This window comes from Leopardus geoffroyi, chromosome E1 (assembly GCF_018350155.1).
Source record: "Leopardus geoffroyi isolate Oge1 chromosome E1, O.geoffroyi_Oge1_pat1.0, whole genome shotgun sequence".
NCBI classification, from domain to species: Eukaryota; Metazoa; Chordata; class Mammalia; order Carnivora; family Felidae; genus Leopardus; species Leopardus geoffroyi.
The window spans coordinates 38247154-38268827 of NC_059330.1; the positions used below are offsets into that span (position 1 = coordinate 38247154).

General features: G+C 55.1%; 1 protein-coding gene across 5 annotated transcripts; it reads right to left on the reverse strand.

Annotated features, from left to right (window-relative positions):
• Positions 1-1284: 1284 nt before the first annotated feature.
• Positions 1285-19748, reverse strand: CACNB1 (calcium voltage-gated channel auxiliary subunit beta 1). 5 transcript variants are annotated; one of them, XM_045488656.1, is made up of 14 exons: positions 19456-19748; positions 16902-16988; positions 13303-13422; positions 12313-12435; positions 11713-11849; positions 11419-11495; positions 10003-10022; positions 9642-9722; positions 9167-9225; positions 8892-9001; positions 8594-8745; positions 5660-5755; positions 5049-5234; positions 1285-3145 (listed from the first exon to the last, which is right to left on the reverse strand). In XM_045488656.1, exons 1-14 carry the CDS (start codon positions 19537-19539, stop codon positions 2681-2683), a joined length of 1797 nt encoding a protein of 598 aa, XP_045344612.1. In that variant the 5' UTR covers positions 19540-19748; the 3' UTR covers positions 1285-2680. The 5 variants fall into 5 exon arrangements, with proteins under 5 accessions (XP_045344612.1, XP_045344611.1, XP_045344613.1 ...); XM_045488655.1 differs by lacking the exon at positions 10003-10022 and adding an exon at positions 10851-11005; XM_045488657.1 differs by lacking the exons at positions 10003-10022; positions 16902-16988; positions 19456-19748 and adding exons at positions 10851-11005; positions 15536-15656.
• Between the last annotated feature and the right edge of the window lie 1926 nt (positions 19749-21674).

The window sequence follows — 21674 nt, forward strand, 5'->3', positions numbered from 1 at the left end:
CTGGTCCTGCTGACCCCTCTCTGACCATCACCTTGAAAGCACACTTTGCCTGTGAAGTGCCAAGAAGATGCCACGCATGCCACCCGCTTCCTCTGCCTTGAACACTTCCCCCCAGGCTAACTCCTAACCCGCCTTCTAGACTCCACTCGAGCCTCACCTCCTCTGAGAAGCCTCTCCTGTCCTCTCCAGGTTAAGGGCATTACCCTTCTTCCAGGTTCCCACAGAACCCAGTGCTTCTCACAGCAGAGAGCTCATCTTGATGTCCTGAATTGTCTGCGGCTCCCTTTCAGACTTGGGCCTGGTACTTGGTAGGTGCTCAATAAATGTTCAGAAAGGAGTAAAGGATTGATTCCATTAAAAGGCAGTGAGGTGAGAGCTAGGCTGGGAGGCAGAGACTGGAATCCAATCCCAGCAGTCTTTGCCATCAATTCCCAGGGACCTTGGGCCAGCCACTTGGGTCTGTTAACCTCTCACCTGAAAGGCCTAGATGTCTGTTGCCCTACACACACACACACACACACACACACACACACACACACATACACACACACTTTGGGCAGAAGCATTCAGATGAGGGACCCAGGAGCTCTAGTTCCCCAGGTCCACCATCCCAGAAACAAGAACCAAGAGAATGGAGAGATGCCATGGCGAGTGCCATGTGAGGGAGACACAGGTGAGAGCAGTCACAACGGTCAGAGGTCCACATCCTGCCAGCTGGTAATGTCACCTGCTGACTTTGTCACTCTTGATGTTCTCAGGCTGGGGCTGGGGGAGTCCCCGTTCTCTCTCCCCCGCCCCCCAAGTAGACCTCTTCCCCTCTCCCAAAGCTGGCTAGCAGGGCATCAGTGGATGAGGGAGCTGGTAGGAACTCAGCCGCTCTCTCTCAGGTGTTGGGAAGCAGTAGAGGCCACAGGAGCAGAAGAACGAGCACATGCCCTTAAGACATCGTGCCAGTGGGTCTGGATCTTACCCACTGAATAGTGCCCGCGACACCCCATTTCTCCACCTCAGCTTTCCATTTTTCCTGGCTCTACTTACGGGGTAACAGGTTAAGACTTGGGGCTGGCTTGAATGGGAAGGTGAAACCGGCCACACAGCTCCCATCAAGCTTGATCATAATGCATCAGAGCCACAAAACAAAGTACCATCTCTCCTGCCGAGTAAACAACTTGGGGCACAGCTTCCTGCGCCCACCTCTACCTCTCCCCCTGCATGTGGGCAACTCCCACATGCCCGGCTGGCCGCCGTGTGGCAGGAACAAAAAAAGCAGGCTCGGGAGGCAGCTGCAAAGGACAGGACGGCGGTTTTATATGTGGCAAAATACTTCTAGGGGAGTACAGACAAACAGACAGACAGATGGGGGCACAGGACACCAGACAGGGAGGGAGGAAGGTTGGGCAGTGGTGTCTTCTAACCGGTAAGTGGAAGCTGCACCCCACCCCAGGTGGGGGGGTGGGACGACATTGGCACAGGAGGTGGCGAGACAGGCATGAGGTGCCCATCCCTGAGGCGGGCAGCCGGGCAGGGCCCAGTCCTCGTTGGCACAATCGGCTCTCTCTGGCCCAGCTGGGTGCTGGAGAGGGGCAGGGCTGCTGGGCTGTAGGGATGCTAGGCAGAGGGACACTCCAGGGCAGAGGGGGTACCAAGGCCTCTCCTAGAGGGAGTGGACATGGGTAAAGGACAGGGTCACAAGAGGCAAATCCGGAGCAGCAGCAGCAGCAGCCAAGCCCCCCAGGGGAGATCCGAGGTCCCGAGGCAACCGCTGGGGTGGTGATCGCCTCTTGGGCACCCACCCCCAGGGCCTCTCCCCTGGGGCCTCCGGGTAAGAGTGAGGGAGCAGTTTTTTGGTTTCAAAATGAGGCGGACTAGAGTGTTCCATGGGTGCCACACCCAGGTGAAACAGGGTGGGGGGCTCAGACGCAGAGGGGCCCCCCTCTTCAGACGGCAGTAGGCAAAGGATGTTGTAGGCAAAGCTCATTCCTGGGGTAGGCGAAGGCTGAGGCATGGAAGTGGTGGGGTGGGTAGCAGTGTCTCGGGCTGCCCACACCTCAGGGGTCTAGGTCCTGGGCAGGCAGAGGGCACTACATCTGATGCCTGTCCCCTTCTACCCAGACCCCTCCCCAAGACAAGCTCCCCATGGGGCTTCCGTTCCATAGCTTCCACCCACCAGACAACGCTGCCAGGAAGCTGGGGAAGGGGTGGGCACGGTGAAGGACTCTGGACCTGGGGTTTGGGGAAGAGAGCCCTCGTGGGAAAGAGTCTGTGGTCTCCCTCTCCAGGAAAAGCCCCCCACCCTTCCCAAATACTCCAGGTTGGGGAAAGAAAGGGCTACCCCATGTAGGACCCTTATTTAGAGCCCCAAGTAGAGTTAAGGAAGTGCACCTTTTCTCTGGGAGTGAGGGGAGAGAGCCCCCTGATGTGGGGAAGAGGGGACACTGCAGAAAGGTGGGCATCCCCCTATCCATCCACAGCAGGGAAGTGAAAAACCTACAGTTGGGGCTTAAAGTTATCCCAGGAGGTGGGATGCTACCACCAAAGAAACCCCAAAAATTGAGCAAAGGCATCTGAAAGGTGGGAGACAGCGCCCCCTGGAGGAAGGATACATCCCTGTGGTGAGCCCCTCTGTCCCGCCCCTCCCCCGGGCTCAGAGCCCTTCCCCCCACTGTGTGGCCCCTGCTTCTCAGCGGATGTAGACACCTCGCCCCCAGCCTTCCAGCTCATTCTTGTTGCGCCCCAAAACTGGACCCCCACCCTCCGCGCAGTAGCGGGCCTTATTCCGGCCGCGGTTCCGGTTGTCGGTCAGCTCCTCTTCACAGTCTTCTTCCTCATCCTCCCAGGATCCCTGCCGGGCTGGTGGGGTGCTGCCCCCTGCAGGGTCTCCAAGCCCTGGGCCCTCTGAGGGGTCAGTTTCCATGTCCACACATGAGTCTCCCAGCTCCGTGTAGGCAGAGTTTCGGTTGCCAGAGGTGTCGGCATCAAACGTGTCTTGGCGAGACAGTGCCCGAAGGGTGCCCGCCCGGCCTGGTGGGTGGCTGCTGGGATAAAGGCCTGGGGGCTGGCCCAGCTCCCCCGGGTACTCGTGCACGCTGGCGTGCTCCCCGGTGGCCCGTTCCAGCGACTGGTCCCCGGAAGCAAGGTAGGGTCCCTGGTTAGCAGACGGACAGCACACACCATGCAGATCAGGCAGGGGTGAAAGAGACACAACAAAGCAAGGCAGGTTAGTAACGGCACCAAGATACGCAGCCTGGCTACAGGAGGTGGGTACTGGCTCTAGGGGATGGGCAGTCAGGCAAACGGCTCTACAGCCCAGCCAGAGGACAGACCTCAGGGCATTGGCTCCTCTATTGGGACGGGAGGCACCCAACATTCGTAAGACATGAGGAGGCATGAACTCTTCCGGTAACCATGGTAGAGAGCCCACGAACAATTTGTCATTGCTTCCTCAATGCACGTCATTAATGCTGTCTTGGGCTAAATCATCATTAACAGCTCATTAGTATCGCCACTTGTTAGTGGTTGATTGGGTTAGTCACTGCCCCAGTTTTCCAAATATACTCAGGGAATTTCAGCTCAGAGCTCACTAACCCCAGCTCCTTCAGCCCAAACCAGACCCCAACCGCAGGCTTCCAGAACCCCTACGCTTTCCCCTAGCCAGTCCCTAGTCAGAGAACAAAGTTTCCAAGGTTGATGAGATTCCCGTGTGCTCCCAGCAAAGATCGAAGCAGCAGGCTGGAGAAAGCCAATGGGTCTCTATCCCCCAGTAGAGACAATGAGATGGCCCAACATCCTCAGCACCAAATGCCACATGAAGGTGATGTGATGGTCACTGTCACCATGGAGGTGGTTGGGTGAGGTGCAAGAAGGCCTGGGTTCTGGTCCCATCCCCTGCCACTTCACGCTGTGTGACCCTGAGCAAATGACTCTCCTCTCTACGGCTCAGTTTCTCTGTGGTGATGTGATAGGGATTAGACCAGCAGTTTCTAAGCTGTTCCCTGGAGACTGAGGGTGGAGTGGGAAGGGCACAAAGTGCTTCAGGGGTCCCTGAGGAGGTGAAATGGAAGCTAAGCCACCAGCTCCCTCCGAGTAGAGCAAGGACACTTTATATACTGAGGTTCCTTGTAAGTTGCAATGAACAAATGGGCTGTTACTGAAAACAAATTTGAAAAGCCATGGTCTTAGAATGATTTCTTGGCTTTCTCCTGGCTCTAATCTAGTACCAAATAGTGGTGCGAGCTCAGAGATGGGAAGCAGCTCCCATGGGAGGAGGCTGAGCCAGGGCAGGGCACCCACAGGAGGGCCTTCCCTGGAATGTGTTTCACCGGGAGAAGGATGGGAGGTATGGCATCAACTCATAGAAGATACTTCATTCTGGGGCCCCTCTGAGGAAACTCCTGGGATTAGGTCTCTGGGAGAGGGGACAGTCTCTTTGGGTTTAATGGCCCTGCTCCGTGGGATTCCCTGGGTCTGAGGGCCCTAGCTCTATTGGGTCTAAAATGCTGTGACCTCTGTGGGGTCTAAAATGGGTGTGGGGGCACCTGGCTGGCTCAGTTGGTAGAGCATGTGACTCTTCATCTTGGGGGTCATGAGTTCTAGCCCTACACTGGGTGCAGAGATTACTTTAAAAAATAAAAATAAAAATAAAATGAGTGTGGAGTCCAGTGAATGAAAATACCAGTCTTCCTTATGTTTTCTTCCTAGTCAATTGTCTCATAAGAAGGCCCCAGTCAGGCCTCATATCCAAAATCCCCTAGGGCAGCAGATACAGTCCTATGGGACCAGGCCCAGGGAGGCACCACGAGCCAGCCCCAAACCCATCAAAAACCACAGACACCAGAAGCTGCCACTCACCACATTTTTTACAAAATAAAGCTCTTCCCTTCCTTCCCCATGTTCCCTGAGCTCCAGTCCCGAGCCTTGGGCAGGAGAGGAGATGGATGGGACACCTACATGGCGTGCTCCTGCTGCTGGGGCACCGACCTGGCCCTCTGCGAGGCGTCCAGCCCGCCCCAGAAGCTGAGATTTCTCCTGAGTGAGGTGAGCACCTGTACCTGGAGGTTGGAGACAGGGGCGGGGCTGGCGGCCAGAGCTGCAGTAGCCATGGTGCGGTTCAGCAGCGGATTGGGCGGAGTGCTGCTGGGCGGGTGTGTGGCCTTCCAATAGGCTTCCAAGTATTCGGCCAAGTGCTCGCAGGCATCCTCCAATTGGTTTTCGTCCAGGATGATGTCAAACATTTCCTGTGGAGGCGGGGTTAGGGGGCAGGGCTGGGATGAGCTGGGCGTGACCAAGGGGGTGAGAGGTGTGGCCTGGGTGCAGTGGGCGGAGTCAAAGGGTTGAAGGACAAAGTTAAAAAGAAACCTCTGGATGTCCAGGACGAGGAGGACTCTCAGATACATACATTGTCAGAACTACCAAAGGTCTTGGCACCCAGAATAGCCCGACTCTCTCATTCTAGGTAGAAGGCAACCTAAGCTGGAAGAGGGGCCTGTCTCCCCACAGAGAAGTGGTGCTTCCGGGGTCCAGCACCCTTTTCCCCTCAAGACCAGGGCACTCTAACAGACCCCACCCTGGTGCTCTTGGTCACTCTGTCTCTGACGCAGGCCAGAGGAAACAGGACAACCCAAATGTCCCCCTTTCCCTTTCCCTGGGTCTGAGCACTCACCGGGGGACACTGCGCCAGCTTCTCTGAGGCCGCTATTTGGACATTGAGGTGTTTGGACTGAGACTTCCCTCGGGACTTGATGAGCCTCTGAAGTACCTGGTTTGGGAGGAGAGAAGAGGAGCTAGAGGGACCCCGCAACACATCCTGTCAGAGAGGCAGGTCCTGGTTGGCCCCAGTGTGTCAGAGCCGGGGGGATGTTAGAGGACTCTCAGCCCTGGCCACGTCTTCAGAAATGACCTCCCCTGCCCCGTGTCCGTCCTACCACAATGCTCAGCCTCTCCTGGGAAGTGGCTATTTGAAAGGGGGTGATTCTCCTTCCTGAACCCTCTAATCTTCTTCATAGCTTCATTCTCCAGGCAGACATCTCCACATTAACAGCAGCAGCCAGCCTTTATGGGACACTTGCTCTACACAGGCACCATGCTGTGCTTTCTACGTGGTCAATTCGTTTTATCCGGACAATAATCCCATTAGGGAGCCACGATTGCTACTCTCATCTCAATAACGATAATATTTACCAGTGATAATGGTAAATAATAGCTAAACATAAAGCCACAGCCTTAACTAAAGGATCAAAGTTAACATCACCAATTACACAACAGAGACACATCGCTCTGGTGCTATTCCCACCAAAAATGCAAAATCTGAACCTCATCACAATGAAATATCAAGCAAACCCATACTGAGGAACAGTCTACTAAATCAGTGATCTGTACTCTTTAAAGATGTCGGTGTCATGAAAATCCAGGAAAGGCTGAGGAAATGTTCCAGTTTAAGAATGCTAAAAACGGGCGCCTGGGTGGCTCAGTCAGTTGAGTGTCCGACTTCGGCTTAGGTCATGATCTCATGGTTCATGGGTTCGAGCCCCGCCTCGGGCTCTGTGCTGACAGCTGGGAGGCTGGAGCCTGCTTCGGATTCTGTGTCTCCCTCTCTCTCTCTGCCCCTCCCCCACCCGTTCTCTCTCTCTCTCTCTCTCTCTCTCTCTCTCTCTTTCTCTGTGTGTCTCTCTCTCTGTCTCTCTCCCTCTGTCTCTCCAAAATAAAATTTAAAAATTAGCATTTAAAAATAAATAAACATTTTAAAATATAATATTTCCTGAATTTGGCAACTGTACTATGGTTATATAAATTAACATCCTCGCTGCTAAAACATACATGATGAGGTATTTAGGAATAAAGACTTGATATCCGCAATTTACTTTCAAATGGTCCAGAAAAAATATATATACATATAACATAATACATATATACAGAAAGATAAAGTAAGTGTGGCAAAGTGTCCAAAATTAGTGAATCTGAACAAAATTGAATAATATACTTTAAATGGCTGAATTGAACGGTGTGGGAATTACCTCAATAAAGCTGTTAAAAAATGAGTGAACCCGAGTGAAGGGCAGTCAAAAGAATGGCAGTTCTTGTACTATTCTGGCAGCTTTTCTCTAGACTTGGAATGATCTCAAAGCAAAAATCTTTAAAAAAGAAAAATAAAAAAGTAATAGCTGTAGAACTTGGTAGGTACCAGGCACTTTGCCTGGTTAATCCACTTATGCAATCCTCACCACCACCATTTGAGGATCCTTACTTTGCAGGCGAGGAAACGGGCACAGAGGAGTTGGGGGGTTTGCCAAAGGAGCACAGAGCTGGGGAGCAGCAACGCTGGTAAACTCTGGGCATTCTGGCTCCAGAGTCCCCACCCTCAACCTCAGTGCCCAGTGGGAGAAATGGAAGTATCTGTTACTTTCTAGCTCACCAAGTGCTTTTGTATCCATTATTTCATTTGATCCTTTCAACCACCCCAGGAAGTACTTAAATCCTATCATTCCCTTTTAGCTCATCAGAAACTGAGGACTCAGAAAGGTTAGGGTTAAGGAACTGGGTAGCATCATGAAATGAGAGTTACCGCCCTTGGTTGCCATCATGAATCAGACAGCACTCTGGGCTCTTTACATTATCACCTGAAATCCTCTCAACGATAACAAGGGAGGGTTTTTATTTTTTTTTATTTTTATTTTTTTTTCAACGTTTATTTATTTTTGGGACAGAGAGAGACAGAGCATGAACGGGGGAGGGGCAGAGAGAGAGGGAGACACAGAATCGGAAACAGGCTCCAGGCTCTGAGCCATCAGCCCAGAGCCCGACGCGGGGCTCGAACTCTCGGACCGCGAGATTGTGACCTGGCTGAAGTCGGACGCTTAACCGACTGTGCCACCCAGGCGCCCCCAAGGGAGGGTTTTTAATTCCCATTTTATAGGTGAAGAAACTGAGGCTCAGAGGCTAAATAAATCCCCCAGAGATCCCAAGCTCAATAAACAACAACAACCACCAAACAACAAAATTTAATTAATGAATTAATTAATAAAGACTTGAACCCAGTGCTATCTTCTAACTTCAAATACCGCACCTGAACTCGCCCTCCACGTTTCTCAAACCCCCACTAACATCTAGGAGGAAAAACTCACAGAGCTGCACTAGGAAAAATAAGTAAATTAGCCTTCCTACCGATTCATCTCTATCAAGGTCCAAGTGAGAACAGTGCAGCAAAAAGGGACAAAATCAAATGACAGTAAAGACCTCCCAACTGCCAAGCAGTTGGGTGACACTGCAACAAAAAGCACAGAATTCTTTCAGTTTCCTCGACCAAGGATGGGAGGTCAACCAGAGTGGAGACAGGGGACTGGCCTGCATGACCCTATTAATGGTATTTATACTAGCTAATACATGAGGAAGCACATTATACCAGACACTTTGCTAAGTGCTAAGCATTCACATTAGGTTCAATCTTCACAATGTCCATTTGATGGAGTTTTACCGAGCAGGCAAATAAGGCTCGGGGAGATTCAGTCACAGAATTAATAAGCAGTTGCTGAGATTTAAACATAGGCCACCCGACTCCAGAGCACTACCGTCCCCACTAGGGTTAGGCTCCCGCACCCACCTTTGGAGAAGTAATCTTGATGTAAACAATGATGGGGGCCAGTGAGGTCTTGGAGAGCTGGGCTGGGTGGTTGATGGTGTCAGCATCCAGAGCAACCAACTGAAGGGTCCGGGCCAGCTCGAAGATTCGCTCGATCTCGCTCTGAACCTCAGCTGGGAGACATGGAGTCATGGGGAAGGGGGAATGTAGGGGAGCCTCCCCAAGAGACGGTGGGCAATAGAACACTTCTGGAGATGCCCCCCCTCCTCCCTCCCTTCCCAGGTCTGGGCCCGGAAGGGGGGTGGCAGGGTGGGCTCACCCAGGCTGGAGCGTGTGTTGGAGCGCTCAATGATGATGTGTTTGCTAGGGTTGTTGAGGACTGAGCGCTTAGCCAGGGAAATGTCCGCCGTCACACGAGTGATGGAGATCCTGAGGGATGGGACAGGGGGATTGAGGGGTCAGGATGGGCTAGAATCCGCTGCCCACTCCCAAGGCTCCAAGTCCTAGACCTCAGTCCAAGAGTCCCAGAATCATCATTCAAGCCACCCTGCCCATCCCCAGCAGCACAAGACTAGAGTGAGAGTGGGGTCTTACCTGCCATCAAATCGATGCTTCAAGAAGTCAAATAAAGCTTTCTGCATCATATCTGTAACCTGAGGTTGGGGGTTGGGGAAGAAGTCAGGTGTGGGTGGGCTGCTGAGTATTTACACCCTCACATTCTATTTTCTTCTCAAATTCCTGAGATAAATGGGCCTCTAAGGGGGGTGGGGGAATTCTTTCTGGGTGTGAGGAGCTTCCAATGGGGTCTCTGATTCCAAAGGTTCTTCTAGGTGGTATCTCTGGGGGGGACCCTTCTCGGGGGGGGGGGTCTTGGGAGGGGGGAACCAGATACTTCTGAATGGGTCTTCCTGTGGGTCAGGCCCCTCTGGGCCTGTAGGTCTGTAGCCCTCTGGGGAGATACCCTGGGAATCTGGGCCTTTCCAGGAGATCTGTCTGGGGTATGAAACTCTGTAGCATCTCTCTGGAGGTCTGGGCCCCTCTGGGTTCACTCCCCTCTAGGGGCTCCTACCTCATAGCCCTTGAGCGACGGTCCCACCAGGATGATGGGCCTCATGGAAGGTACCACGTCATAGGGGGGCACATGCTCTGTCTGAGGGGGAAGCAGGGAAGGGAAAGCCCAGAGTGGGGATGACATTAGCCCCTCTTCCCCAGCCTCCAGGCTCCCCCATGCATTCTTTCCTCCCCCTGGTCCCAGAGCCCAGATGTGGGGATTGAGGTGGGATGGGGAGGGATGGCCAAGGAGAATCAGGGAGGGTGAGAGAAGGGTGGGACGGGGGAGAGGTGGGGAGGGCACAAGAATGGGTGTTAGAAGGTCCCACTAGCTCATCCCAGGAGGTGGGGAGGGGGACACAGAAAGCTGTGATACTCACCGACTTCTGCTTCTGTTTGGCTGGGTCCAGAGATTGCCAAGAGTGGGGAGGTGGGGGAGAGAGGGAAGGGCACCCAGGCAGGGGCAGAGGGCAAGGAAGGGACCAGGACAAGAGAGGGAGGGAGAGCGGGCAGACGAGGAGAGATAACAGGGCATGCGTGTTAGTGACAGACAGAGCCAGAGAGAGGGGACGGGACCCCATGCCAAGGGGGAGCCAGAGATGGCCCTAAATCAGGGCTGGGAGGGCTGACAGTCAATCCAGCAGATTTGGGAATATTCAGACATACCCTTCCCCTTTCTGGGTCTTGGGAAAGAGCTGGGAAGGGTGACAGCCCCAAATTTGGTGCCCATCTCCTACCCCTAATGCAGTCCAGGAACCTTCCCATTTTAAAGGTTCCTTTAACCATCCTGCTATGCAGCCAGGAGACCCTCATGTGCCCACCCTAGACCCACAGAGTCCACAGAGGCCAAAGAAGGGACACCATCCCAGTGTCTCCTTCGCATGCAGGGGCGAGGACATGGAATATCCCAGTGCTAGCGAGGGATGAGGCCAGGTTTCATTAGCACCAGACCCTGATTCCAGTGGTGGTGGGGTCAGGGGGTACCGCCTGCCAAGAGCAGGGGTGTTTCAGCTGCAAGAACCGTCCCTTCCTGGGGGATGGGCCAGAGTGGGGTTGTGTGTGGAGCCCGCTGTGCCCATTCCCCACCCGCTCCCTGCTCCTTGGCAGGAGGCCCTGCTCCCCACAGAATCAGGCTGGTACCGCATCTGAATCCATCCTGGTCCCCTCCTCCTGCCCCAGAGCTGGGCCCTGACCCCTCGCCCCCTTGCCAGGGCCCAGCAAGAATTACCTTCTTGAAGAAGGGGATGCGTTTGCCATGGGGTGGCGGGGTGGTGACACTGCTAACACTAGTCTTGGCAGAGCCGCTCTGCTCCCCGAGCTCTGCCTCCTCGTCCTCTAGCTCTAGGGGGTCTAGTTCAAAGGCTAAGTTAGTCATTTCATTACCTGGACCGCAGTCAGGAGAGAGGAGGGAGGCGAGGTGGGGAGGAGTGGGATGGACATGGAGACACAGTACAGAAGGCAGGGATGGGATGGGGAAAAAAGAGAGAAGAAGAGGTGAATGGAACAGAGCTAGGAGAAATGAATGGGGGTGGGGTGGGGGAGGGAGGCAGAGAGACGGAGCTACCAAAGAAATGGGAAGGAGAGACATGAGAGAATGGGCGCGGATGGGCCCAGCTGGGGGGGGTACCCTACTCTTCACGGAGGGGGTACCGCTGGGTGTATTTGGAGGACTCGGGACTGGGGTGCCCCCTACTGCAGGGAGAGGAGGGGACAGGCGATGGGAGTCCACCCCACCGAGGAGCTCCTCCCAACGGCCTCCCCCCGGCCCCGTTCCCTAAGGTGGCAACGGCTCTTACCACTGGCAGGGGGCGTGGGGCGGCGGGTGCCAGTCACCACGTCTCCCAGGCTGGAGCTGGAGTTGTCACCTGATTTGCTGTGTGGGCAGAGAGGCAAATGGAGCTGTGAGCGGAGGGGTGGGCGTCAGGGTGGGGGAGCCTCGTTCTCTCCCGTGCTGCCTGCCCCCCACTCCCCTGGAGACCCTCCAGCCCCACTGGTGATGCCAGAGGCAGCTCTGTGCGCTCAGGGCAGTGGATCAACCCTCGAGGCCTAGTCCCAGCTGGATGGCCTCTCTGCGGTCCCCAGCTAGACACCTGGAGCTGAGGCGGTTCTGGCGCAGCTTCTGTTCCTGCAGAAGGCGCAGGCTGTCCAGTTTGACGGGGCTGGGGATGAAGCCAACCTCACAGCCCTCCTTCACCAGTCGCCCAATCCACCAGTCGTTATTGTATTTCTGCAAACAACAGCGGGTGGGGTGGGAGAGACCAAGAGGGAGATTGAAGTGGCGAGCCAGCAGCTACTGGACCCGCCAACCCTGCCCAGGAGGCGGCACCTTCAAAAAGCCGGCCCCTGGCTCTGCCTGTGCCGTGGACCACCCTACCCCCAGCACATCCCTGTCCCACCACGTGCCCGCCCTACCCTCGAACGGCAGGGAGAGGAGTCAATGCTGACCCCTACGTGTGCCTGCATGTCACCTCTCCACCTCCAGACTTCATCACAAACCCTCTCAACAACTGTGTGACCTGGGCATCGCCACCCCATTTTACCAGGGAAAATTAGAGGCTCAGAGACGTGAAGAGATTTGTCTAAGGTCACACAGCGGATTCCGCCAAGCTCTGCTTGGCTCGGAGCTCCGGCTGCCCATCTCCTGGTACCCACCCCCTGCCCTCCTTCCAGATACCAAGTGCTCTCTCCACCTCTTTGATGTGCAGGAAGTCCTTGGGCTCGAAGGTGATGGCCACTCCCTGCACCGGCACCTCATCCCCCGGAGACGGGTTGTAGCCGACATTTGTCCTCACAGCAAATGCCACCGGCTTGGTCTAGAGGAGGTGCAAGGGAAGGGTAACAACCAGAGGGTTAAACCACAATGTAATGTGCTGGGGGGAGGTGGGGGCATGATGCGGAGGTTTGTTTGGTTGATCGCTAAAATGTATACTGAGTGGTTTCAGTAGTGTTCCTGTATGTATGTTAAAGTTCACAATAAAAAAATAAAAATTGACTTCAGCCTTCTCAGGATGGAGGGGGCCACGGGGGACGGTAGGTATTAGCCCAGAATGACACCCAGAAAAATCTTAGTAATAATAATAATAATGACAGTAGCTATCATTTACTGCTCCAGGCATCGTGTTACATGCTTTACAAGCATTACCTCACCTATGCATCACAAAAACCTTAGGAAGTTAACTACTAGGGGCTTCCGGCAAGCTCAGGTCAGTGGAGTGGGCGACTCTTGTTCTCGGGGTCATGAGCTCAAGCCCCACATTGGGTGTAGGGATTACTTAAAAGAAAAATACTAAAATCTTTTAAAAAACAAAAAAGAAGCTAACTACTATTATTATCTGTATTTTAGTGAATGAGACTAAAGTTCAGAAAGGTTAAGTGGCTTGCCTAAGATCACACAGCTAAGAAGAGTTAGCCCAGGAAGTATGACTCCAGAAAGAAGTAGAAAGTCTCAAGTTCTTATTACGTGTAGAAACACTATCAGGCACTTATTTATACTATCTAAAAAGGCAAGTTTTATAGCCCACATTTTACAGCTGTAAGACAGAGGCACGTCGAGGCCCTGGGGTACACCAGCTAAGAAGTGGCTGGGACAAGACTTGACCCTGGGTCTATCCAGGCCATCTCTAAGGCCTGGGGGTGAGAGAAATAATGCCAGGACAGCCCCCTGATTCTGTATTTCTCACCTTGGCTTTCTCGAGCTGGGCTAATGCCTGGCGTTCTGCCTCCTTCCTTAAGGCTTCCCGGTCCTCCTCCAGAGACACGTCAGAGTCCGATGGACGGCTGGTGTAGGACTCCGCTGAGCCCTGAAAACAGACACAGGGCCAGCTCAGGGCCAACACTGCCTCCCAGTTCCTGGGCCTCGGAAGGCACAGAGGTGCCAGCCACCTATCATGGATGCCTCAAGCCCCAGCCAGCCCAGCGTGATGCCACAGGGGCTAGGAAAAGGTGGCATTAGATGAGAGAAGCCAGGGACTGAGATTTGCGGGCCCCTGGGGAAAGTGTGGCCCTAGGAAGGGTGACAACAGCAAGCAGGGGGTTAAGGCAGATCCAAGGACAGCTGCTTGGGGCCCAGGGAGGGGTGGGAACCTGATAGGGGCACAGCGCAGGGGAGGAGTGCCAGGGGACGAGTCTCCACTCCCAGTTCCTCCTTCCCTCCCCTGCCCCCAGCACCAGCTGAGATAGACTCAGCAGAGGCCCACTGAGTCCTTCCAGGGACAGTAGCCACCAGCCTAGGCCTGAGGTCTCTGCACTGTGGGCAGAGGGCAGCCTGCTCTCGCTCTGCATGACGGGGCCGCCAAAACTTTTGCTATCTTCTGCTCAACGGTGAGGGAAGATAGAATCCTACTTCTCTGGCCAGAATCAGAGGAGCCCCAACCCTCAGGCTCTCACGAGATACAAAAGAGAACTCAAGATTCCTGGGGTAGTGCAGGCAAAAGAGGCAAGTTAAGAGCAGGACAGGGGGCAGGCCCTCTCTCCAACACTAGGGCTGCTGGCTGCTCGGGGTAAGGCAGGCCCAGAAGTCTGGCTAGGCCAGGAAGCTGGCCTTGACCACACTGACCATCCCAGAGCACAAGAAACTCTGTCAGGGATGTGGGCACATGTGTGAGACGTGTAACCTGTCCAGAACCAAAGTGTCAGTGAACATGCTTATTCACAGGCGTGCTTGGATGTGCAACTTCAAATGTGTTTAGAAGGGTGCATTCTATGGTATGTGCTGGATATACATGACTGAATGCATAGAGGGGCACATGAGCGCAAACAGGGGAGCGCCCGAGGTGTCGGTGTCCCTGACGATATGTGACACGTGAGGGCAGGATCCAGGAGGTGTGAATTTGTGTGACTGGGAAGTGGTGGTGTTGCTACAGGGGCAGGAGGTGATGTGGGGAAAGAGCAGGACTGCAGACATGTGACGGTTCTTTCCTGAGGCCATGAAAGGGTCACTTGGCCAGGAATGCCCATTAGCTTGGTAAGGAGGGGACCTAGGAAAGAGAAAAAACGAAGTCCCACCTCCCCCAGAGGGACCTGGTCATTAGCTAGTGAGGTTGCCCATTCCTTGAGCAGCCAGATCACAACAATGGGAGATTTGGTGAAGGCACCAAGATCGGGGTGGGGGTGGAGACGCTAATGGAAGGTAGAAAAGAGACAAGAAGGATCAACAATAGCCAAAGTATGGAAAGAGCCCAAATGTCCATCGATGGATGAGTGGATAAGGAAGGTGTGGTATATATACAATGGAGTATTACTCGGCAATCAAAAAGAATGAAACCCTGCCATTTGCAATGACGTGGATGGAAGTGGAGGGTATTATGCCAAGCGAAATTAGTCAGAGAACGGCAAAAATCATGGGACTTCACTCATATGAGGACTTCACGATATAAAACAGATGAACGTAAGGGAAGGGAAGCAAAAAGAATATAAAAACAAGGAGGGGGACAAAACATGAGACTCTTAAATATGGAGAACAAACAGAGGGTTCCTGGAGGGGTTGTGGGAGGTGGGATGGGCTAAATGGGTAAGGGACATTAAGGAATCTACTCCTGAAATTATTGTTGCACTATATGCTACCTAATTTGGATGTAAAATTTACAAAAGAAAAGAGACAAAAAGGAAGGAGAGCGAAAACCAGCTAATCTACCACTCTCCACCCCTCCTGAGGGGAGTACTCAGGGTCAGGGAGACAGATGCCCAGAGAGCCAGAGAAACAGACCCAGAGACAGAGTGACAGAGAGACATTTACTGATCCTAACACACATATGCACACACGCACACACACAGACATGCGCGCACAGAGACAAGGAGCAGGAGCAGGAATGGTGAGGAGACAAGGAGACAGGCTGGAGTGAGCACCCCCCCCCCCACACACCAGCTTTCCCTTTGGGGCTGCTCCCACCCATCCCTACCCCATCCCTAGCTCACCACTACGAGGGTCCGGCTGGGCGCCTCCATCCCGGCGCCCTCAGTGCCTGGCCCTGCTGGCCTAGGGGGTGGCCCAAACTGTCCGTTCCCCCGGGGGGCTCAGGTTACAAGCAGAGTTGCTACATGTGCAAACTGCTAGGGTATATTTAGCTCAGAGATGTGGCAAGGCCTGCTCCCCCACTCCCCGCCACCTACTGGGGGTCAGAGAGAGGGAGCTGAGAGGAGGAAGGATTAGAGGCTGGGGTCTGATCCCCTGTGGTGGCAAACAGTGAAGGAACCAAGGCCCTTCTCTGTCAAGAGGCGTCACACCGAGCACAGTGTCATTCCTCCTAGCCCTGGCCCTGGTCCAGCCCTGCAACAGGAGGAACGAGGAAAAGACTGAAGAAAGGACTTCTTATCCGTCTGTGTACTTGGAAGATGCTGGGATGAAGGGCTCCCTGTCTGACCCTCTCAAGTCAGGCCTGAGCTCACAGGTGCCAACCGCCGTGGAGAGAGAAGAATCAAAAAGAAGAGCTCACTCCAATCTGTGGTGGATCTGCGTGGCACCTCTCTCTCTCTCCAGCCCAAGGGGGGCTGACCTCCCTACTGTCCTCTGCCCTCATATGCCCTGCCCGTTTCCTCTTTGGCACACTCCCTTTCCTTGTCTGATCCCAAGCCTCTCTCGCCTTTTTTGGGTACCAGGCTTTGTTGAGATGCTCTGTAGTCATAGCAACCACATGCCTCTCTGGCTGCCTCTCCCTGAGCCTGAGATGGCCTGGGGTTGAGAGTGAGAACACAGAGGAGAATGGCATCTTCCTGACTGAGAACAGAAGACCCCAGAAAGCTATCCACTTATCTCCCTTCGCTCAGGGGTGCTGCTCTCTGAAACCAACTCCCTCCTGCCCTCACCACCACCAACACACTTTCTGCATATTAAAGACCAGTCATAGCTGGACATGCCGTGGGCCTTTCCCTGACCCTTACCTACCCGGGGCTCCAGGGACCCAGATGACCTGGCTCTACATTTCTTAGGCTCTGCTTCTACCCCACGCTGTCACAGATTCTGGGGGAGGACATGGAAGCAGACAGCCGGCAGGGGGAGTGGGTGACAGCCCGAAGCAAGCTAGAAGGAGGCAGGCTGTCCCTGAAAGAGATGACGCAGGCAGGCAGCAGGGGCTGGTGCCTGGAGCTGGGGGAGGGGCGGGGCGGGGGCTGAGGGAGTGGGTGCAGCTGACAGTATATGCAGAGGTCATGGAGGTAAGGGTGATCCAGGCAGGTGACAAATGACATGGGGGTGGGTGCCTGGAGAAAGCCTCAGATCCAGCTCACTAATGCTGGTCTCCACCAACCAGCCACCTCCTTTCTCTCAGCCCAGCCTCCCCATTACCTGGCGGACAAAACTGTTGGATGTCGTATCCGAGGACGTGCTCCCATCCGACCTTTTGAACCGCCCTTTCCTCTTGCTGTATTTGCCCTGGAGAAGCCAGGAAGGGACAAGAGTGGAATCAGAAAGGGCCTTTCCCAACCCTCATCCCATCAAGCCCAGAGCTACAGCCAAGCCTTGGGAATATCAGCCCCTGATCTGAACAACCCTTCCCCCCATCTTCTTCCTGAGATGGTACAGCCCTAAGGGGAGGGAAGGCCCAGACCACAGCCCTGGGGTGGGGGACAGTGCAAGAGAGCCCCAGGAAGCACACACGGAAACCCCCAAACCAAGCCAGAGAGGCTGGGAACGGGGAGGCGCTGAGAAGCTGGAGGCTCATTAGGCAGCAAAGCTAATTAAGATGCTGGGCAGGCTGCAGAGGCCTCCTGGGAAGGGAGAGGCTGCCTGCAGTGTTAGGGGGGCAGAGAGAGCTGGGGAGAGTCCCCCTCCCTTTCCCCCTTAGCTGGAGCAGGGGGGGCGAGTATGCCTGTAGCCCCCAGAGAGAAGAGGAATCGCCAACCCAGGCCCAGCTTAGCTCTTCCTGTGACCGAATCTTGCCTTCATTTTTCCGCAGAGTGGGGAGGGGAGTGGCAGCTCTCGGCCCTGGGAGACCCCAAACTAGATTTCTGGGGACGGGGCTGGGGGGGGGGGGCATGGAACTGTATTCAGAAAGGAAACATCTAACCCCAACCCACTCCAGTGGGCAGCCCTCAACCCGACCCCACAGGACTTTTCCTCAGCCCCCTCCTCACAATCAGTGGTCACACCCCTCCCCTTGGGGAAAGGGATCAAGCTTCCACTGTCTAACCCCTGGCTGCCACCGCCTACGCCCCGTCCCCATGGTCCCCACCAGGCTGCATCAAGTTCAATGCCCCTTGGCCCTGCCCCAAGACAAGCCTGGGACACAACCCCCACTGTTTCCTGGGGTAGGCTGGCTCAGTCTCACTAGCTGGGCTCCTGGCTTGGGTGGAGTGGACCCTGTCTGACCTCTCTCGAGCGGCCACACATTCAGGTATTTCCAGGCCTCCCGTAAAGGGGGCTGCTTCCTTGCCCTCCTTAACTCATATACACACGTGGCCCCAGGCCATTCCAAAGTAGGGCGGGATGATTGAGGGTTCAGGCCCTCCAAGCCCTTGCCCCCACTGTCAATCCTAGAGTTTCTTTGCCAAAGAAGCTAGATTAGATATGATCACATTAGGGGCTCTGGTTCCTTAGGCCTGAGTACAAGGAGCATGGATAAATGGGAGAGAAGGGTACCCGGGAACCCTTCAAAAATCCTCCCTCCCATCCCCTTCTCTCAAACCAGACTAATACCCAACCTCTAGGACTGAGGATCCCTACAAACTTAAGAGGATCCTTCAGTGAGCCCCAGACTCTCTTTCACACCACCACCACCACCACCCCAGGATGGGAAAAGGGAGTGGCACCCAGAGAGACAAGGGACAGCTGAAAGGAAGGCTCCAGTCAGCTGCCTCCAGGCTCCAAGGGGCCTGGGGTGGAGAAGGGAGGTATTTTTAGGTCTAACCTGCTCCCCCCCACCGCCATGCCCATCAACCACATTATCATGGTGGTTACAGTTGCTCTACACTGGCAAGAAAAGAGTTAATGGTATCCTAGCCTTGGAGTGTTGCCAGATTAGAGAATGGCCTTGTCCCAGAGAAATCCCTTGGTACGCCCACCCCAGACCCTAACCAGCCAGCCCAGATACTGCTGGTCACTCCATGGGCACACACCACACCCAAGAATGCCCCTTCCTGGGGATAACCCAGGTTGCAGGTAAATGTGAGTAGGGGTGGGGCGGCAGACACCCCCCACCACCCAGGTAACACAGCGTCTTCCCCTCCAGGACAGTGAGTTGGCATCCATCCAACTTTCCAAACTTTGGAGGCGTTTTCTAAGGCTGGGGAGGGGAGGGGGGTGGAGTAGGAAAGATAACGTGGGTGTTGGGGTAGGGAAGCTGGTCCAAAAGAAGGATGTAGCTGAGGTGCCAGGATTGGGGGGGGGTGGGGGTCTAGCCCAGGGCTGGCCCCTTCCCCACCCTCTAAGGCCAGTGTCTGCGGCTCCGAAGGCCTGCTGGCACCGCCCTGACCATCGCCTCGGCCATCACCCGGTACCTCCCCCGCCCCACCCACCCCCGCCTGGCGCCCCTGAGCGTGCTCTGCGTCGCCCCCTTTGCCTGAGCTCGCTCTCCAGCCTCCCTCAACCCCCGGCTGCCCCGCCAGCACCCCCACTCTCAACCCATGGAGCCGGTACCCAAGCAGCAGAGACCCTGACGCGGGGGAGCCGAGGCGAGGGTGACAGGAGGCCCGATCGCCCCCTCCCCGCTCCGCCAAACCGCAGCCCAACTCCGGGCCAAGCGCCCATCAATCATTAACCCGCAGGGATTGGGGTCGCGCAGGCGCCCCTCGCCCCTCCTCGCCGGGCACATAACTCCTTCTTCCCCGGCGTCCCTCGAGCCGACCCCACAAGGTCCGCGGGAGCGGCCCCCCTGCCCTCGGACCCGGCCACCACACCTCACCTGCGGGCTGGGGTCGAAGACCTCCATGGGGATCTCCTGGGAGGGTGGGTAAGGGCTCCGGGACATGCTGGTCTTCTGGACCATGGAGAGGAGCCTCCCCTCCGGCCGCCGGCCCGGCCCAGCCGGGCGCCCTCAGCGCATGAAAGAGGCCGTCGGAACCGAGAGCAGCGCAGCGCGGCCGGCACCCGCTCCAGCCACCTGGCCCGGCCTTCGGCTGCCCTGTTCCAGCCTCCCGTCCCTCCTCCCGCTCTCTCCTCTGCCGCCGCCGCCTCCTCCGCCCCTGAAGGCTCAGCATCTCCCCCCGCCCCCTCCGCTCCCACCTGCCCCTCCTTCCCTCCGCCCTCCCTCCCTCCGCCCGCCCCGGCCCCGCCCCTCGCAGCCCCTCAGCAGGCTCCGCACAGACAATGGGAGGGCAGCCGGAGGGAGGCACGCCCCTCCTGGCTCCGGGAGGGGGTGAGCGCCGGCCTCCGACCGGCCCCGGGAGAAGGTGGCTCACTCCGGGTACAGGGGTGGAGGGAGGAGTGAAACCCTGCCTTGGGGCGGGGGGGGGGGGGGGGGGCGCGGTTTACCAGTGGATGCCAAGCGCTGATGGAGGTGAAGCGCGGATTGGCACGGCCCCCCGTTTCCGTCCCAAACCACTCTCACTTAGCGGGTCTGCCCATTCCACTCCAGTGGGGGCCGCCGGAACTTCCCGATCCCTTTGATCCTGGGACCTGGCGTTAACCCCTTTCTCGCCGGTGTGGGCCTAGACTGACTTGAACCAAACCGGAAGGGCCCACTCCCTCCGACAGGACCGTGGTGGCCCGCCGGTCAGCCAACCCGAGGCTGAGGCTGGGGTGAGAAGGATGTCCAAAGGGAGTCCCCATCACAGACAACAAGAAATCCCAGAGACCCAGGGGTCTTTCTGCCCTAGTCTCTAGAATCCCCCCACACCTTCTAGAAGGCAAGGTCCCTGCTCCTTGGAAAAGAGAGGAAAGGGTAGGAAGAAATGCAGAGTTGAGAGAGGAAAGTAGCTAAAATCAGATCTAGTGATTTTGACCTAGAATTCTCCCCCCTTCATCCTCGATTTGGGGACAAATATCCAAGGCCTGGACCCCACCCACCACTACCTATGGAGAGAAGAGGACTAGGGGATTCTAGCAAGCATTCTGGTGTTAGGGTGCCTGGCTGGCTCAGTCGGTAAAGCATGCGACTCTATGTCAGGGTTGTGAGTTCCAGCCCCACATTGGGCATAGAGGTAAGTTTAAGAAAAACAAAACAAAACTCTAGTGTCAATTTGGCTCAGGCTATTTCTGGTTGTGTGGCCCTGGAAAATTCACTACACTTCTGTAAAATGGGGTTGCCCATACTGTGGTGTCTTTGTCACCTGGGATTACTGGGAGGATGAGGGAGAATGAAATTAAATGAGGACTCCTTAGATGTTTGGAGATGCTGTAAGACGCTGAACAGAGGTCTGTCATATCATGACAGGAGGAACTGTTACCTCTCTATCCCTTCCTTGCTTCTCAAAGAGGGGAGATGAGGAGAATGGACAAGATTTGCCCAGGTTCAGTGACCTGAATATAAAGGCCAGCCTGCTGTCTCCTGCTGGAGGAGACACTGACTCCTTCTCACCCTGGGTTCTACAAGTGGATGGCCAGTTAAGTCATTTCTCTGATTACATTACTTTGAGGGTGAGTAAGGATGAAGTACGTCAGCGTTGTTCTATGAACAGATCCAACCCTAAGCAGGGGTTTAATCTGTCCCTTGGACACAAGAGAACCTGGTGTGAGAGAGAAAGCATGAATACTGAATTTGGAAAGACCTGGATTTTCAATCTCTTCTACCTCACTCGGCTGTAAAATGAGAATGACATCAACTGTGTTGTTTTGAAGAAGTGGCATAAATTTTGCTTTTCTTCCTCTCTTTCCTCAGCTCTTTAGCAACCAGGAAAGTTCAAATGATAGAGATGGGTGATTAGCTAGAGCCAAACAAGTAGTTAGACCCAGGACTCAAATCTAGGTTTCTTGAACCCTAGAATACTCTCTTCGGGTTTTTGCATTGGGTGTTTCAGAGCAGGAAGAAAGAACTATGGATGTCCCTGTCATTCCATTTTTTTTTTTTTAACTTTCACAAGTATTCATTCACTCAGCCAATGCACTATTTCTCAAATGCTTACTATATGCAGAGCCCCATGCCTCCTGTAGTACAGACAGTGTGAGCCAAACAAGACTGGTTCC

Excerpts from the sequence above, each read along its gene's own strand:
- CACNB1 (XM_045488655.1), bottom strand. The coding sequence starts at position 19,539 with ATGGTCCAGAAGACCAGCATGTCCCGGAGCCCTTACCCACCCTCCCAG. Across the intron at positions 8,746-8,891 it reads CAACACACGCTCCAGCCTGG|CTGAGGTTCAGAGCGAGATC; the intron begins GTGAGCCCACCC and ends CATGTCTCCCAG. Across the intron at positions 3,146-5,048 it reads CCCCTGTCTCCAACCTCCAG|GGACCCTACCTTGCTTCCGG; the intron begins GTACAGGTGCTC and ends TCTGCTAACCAG.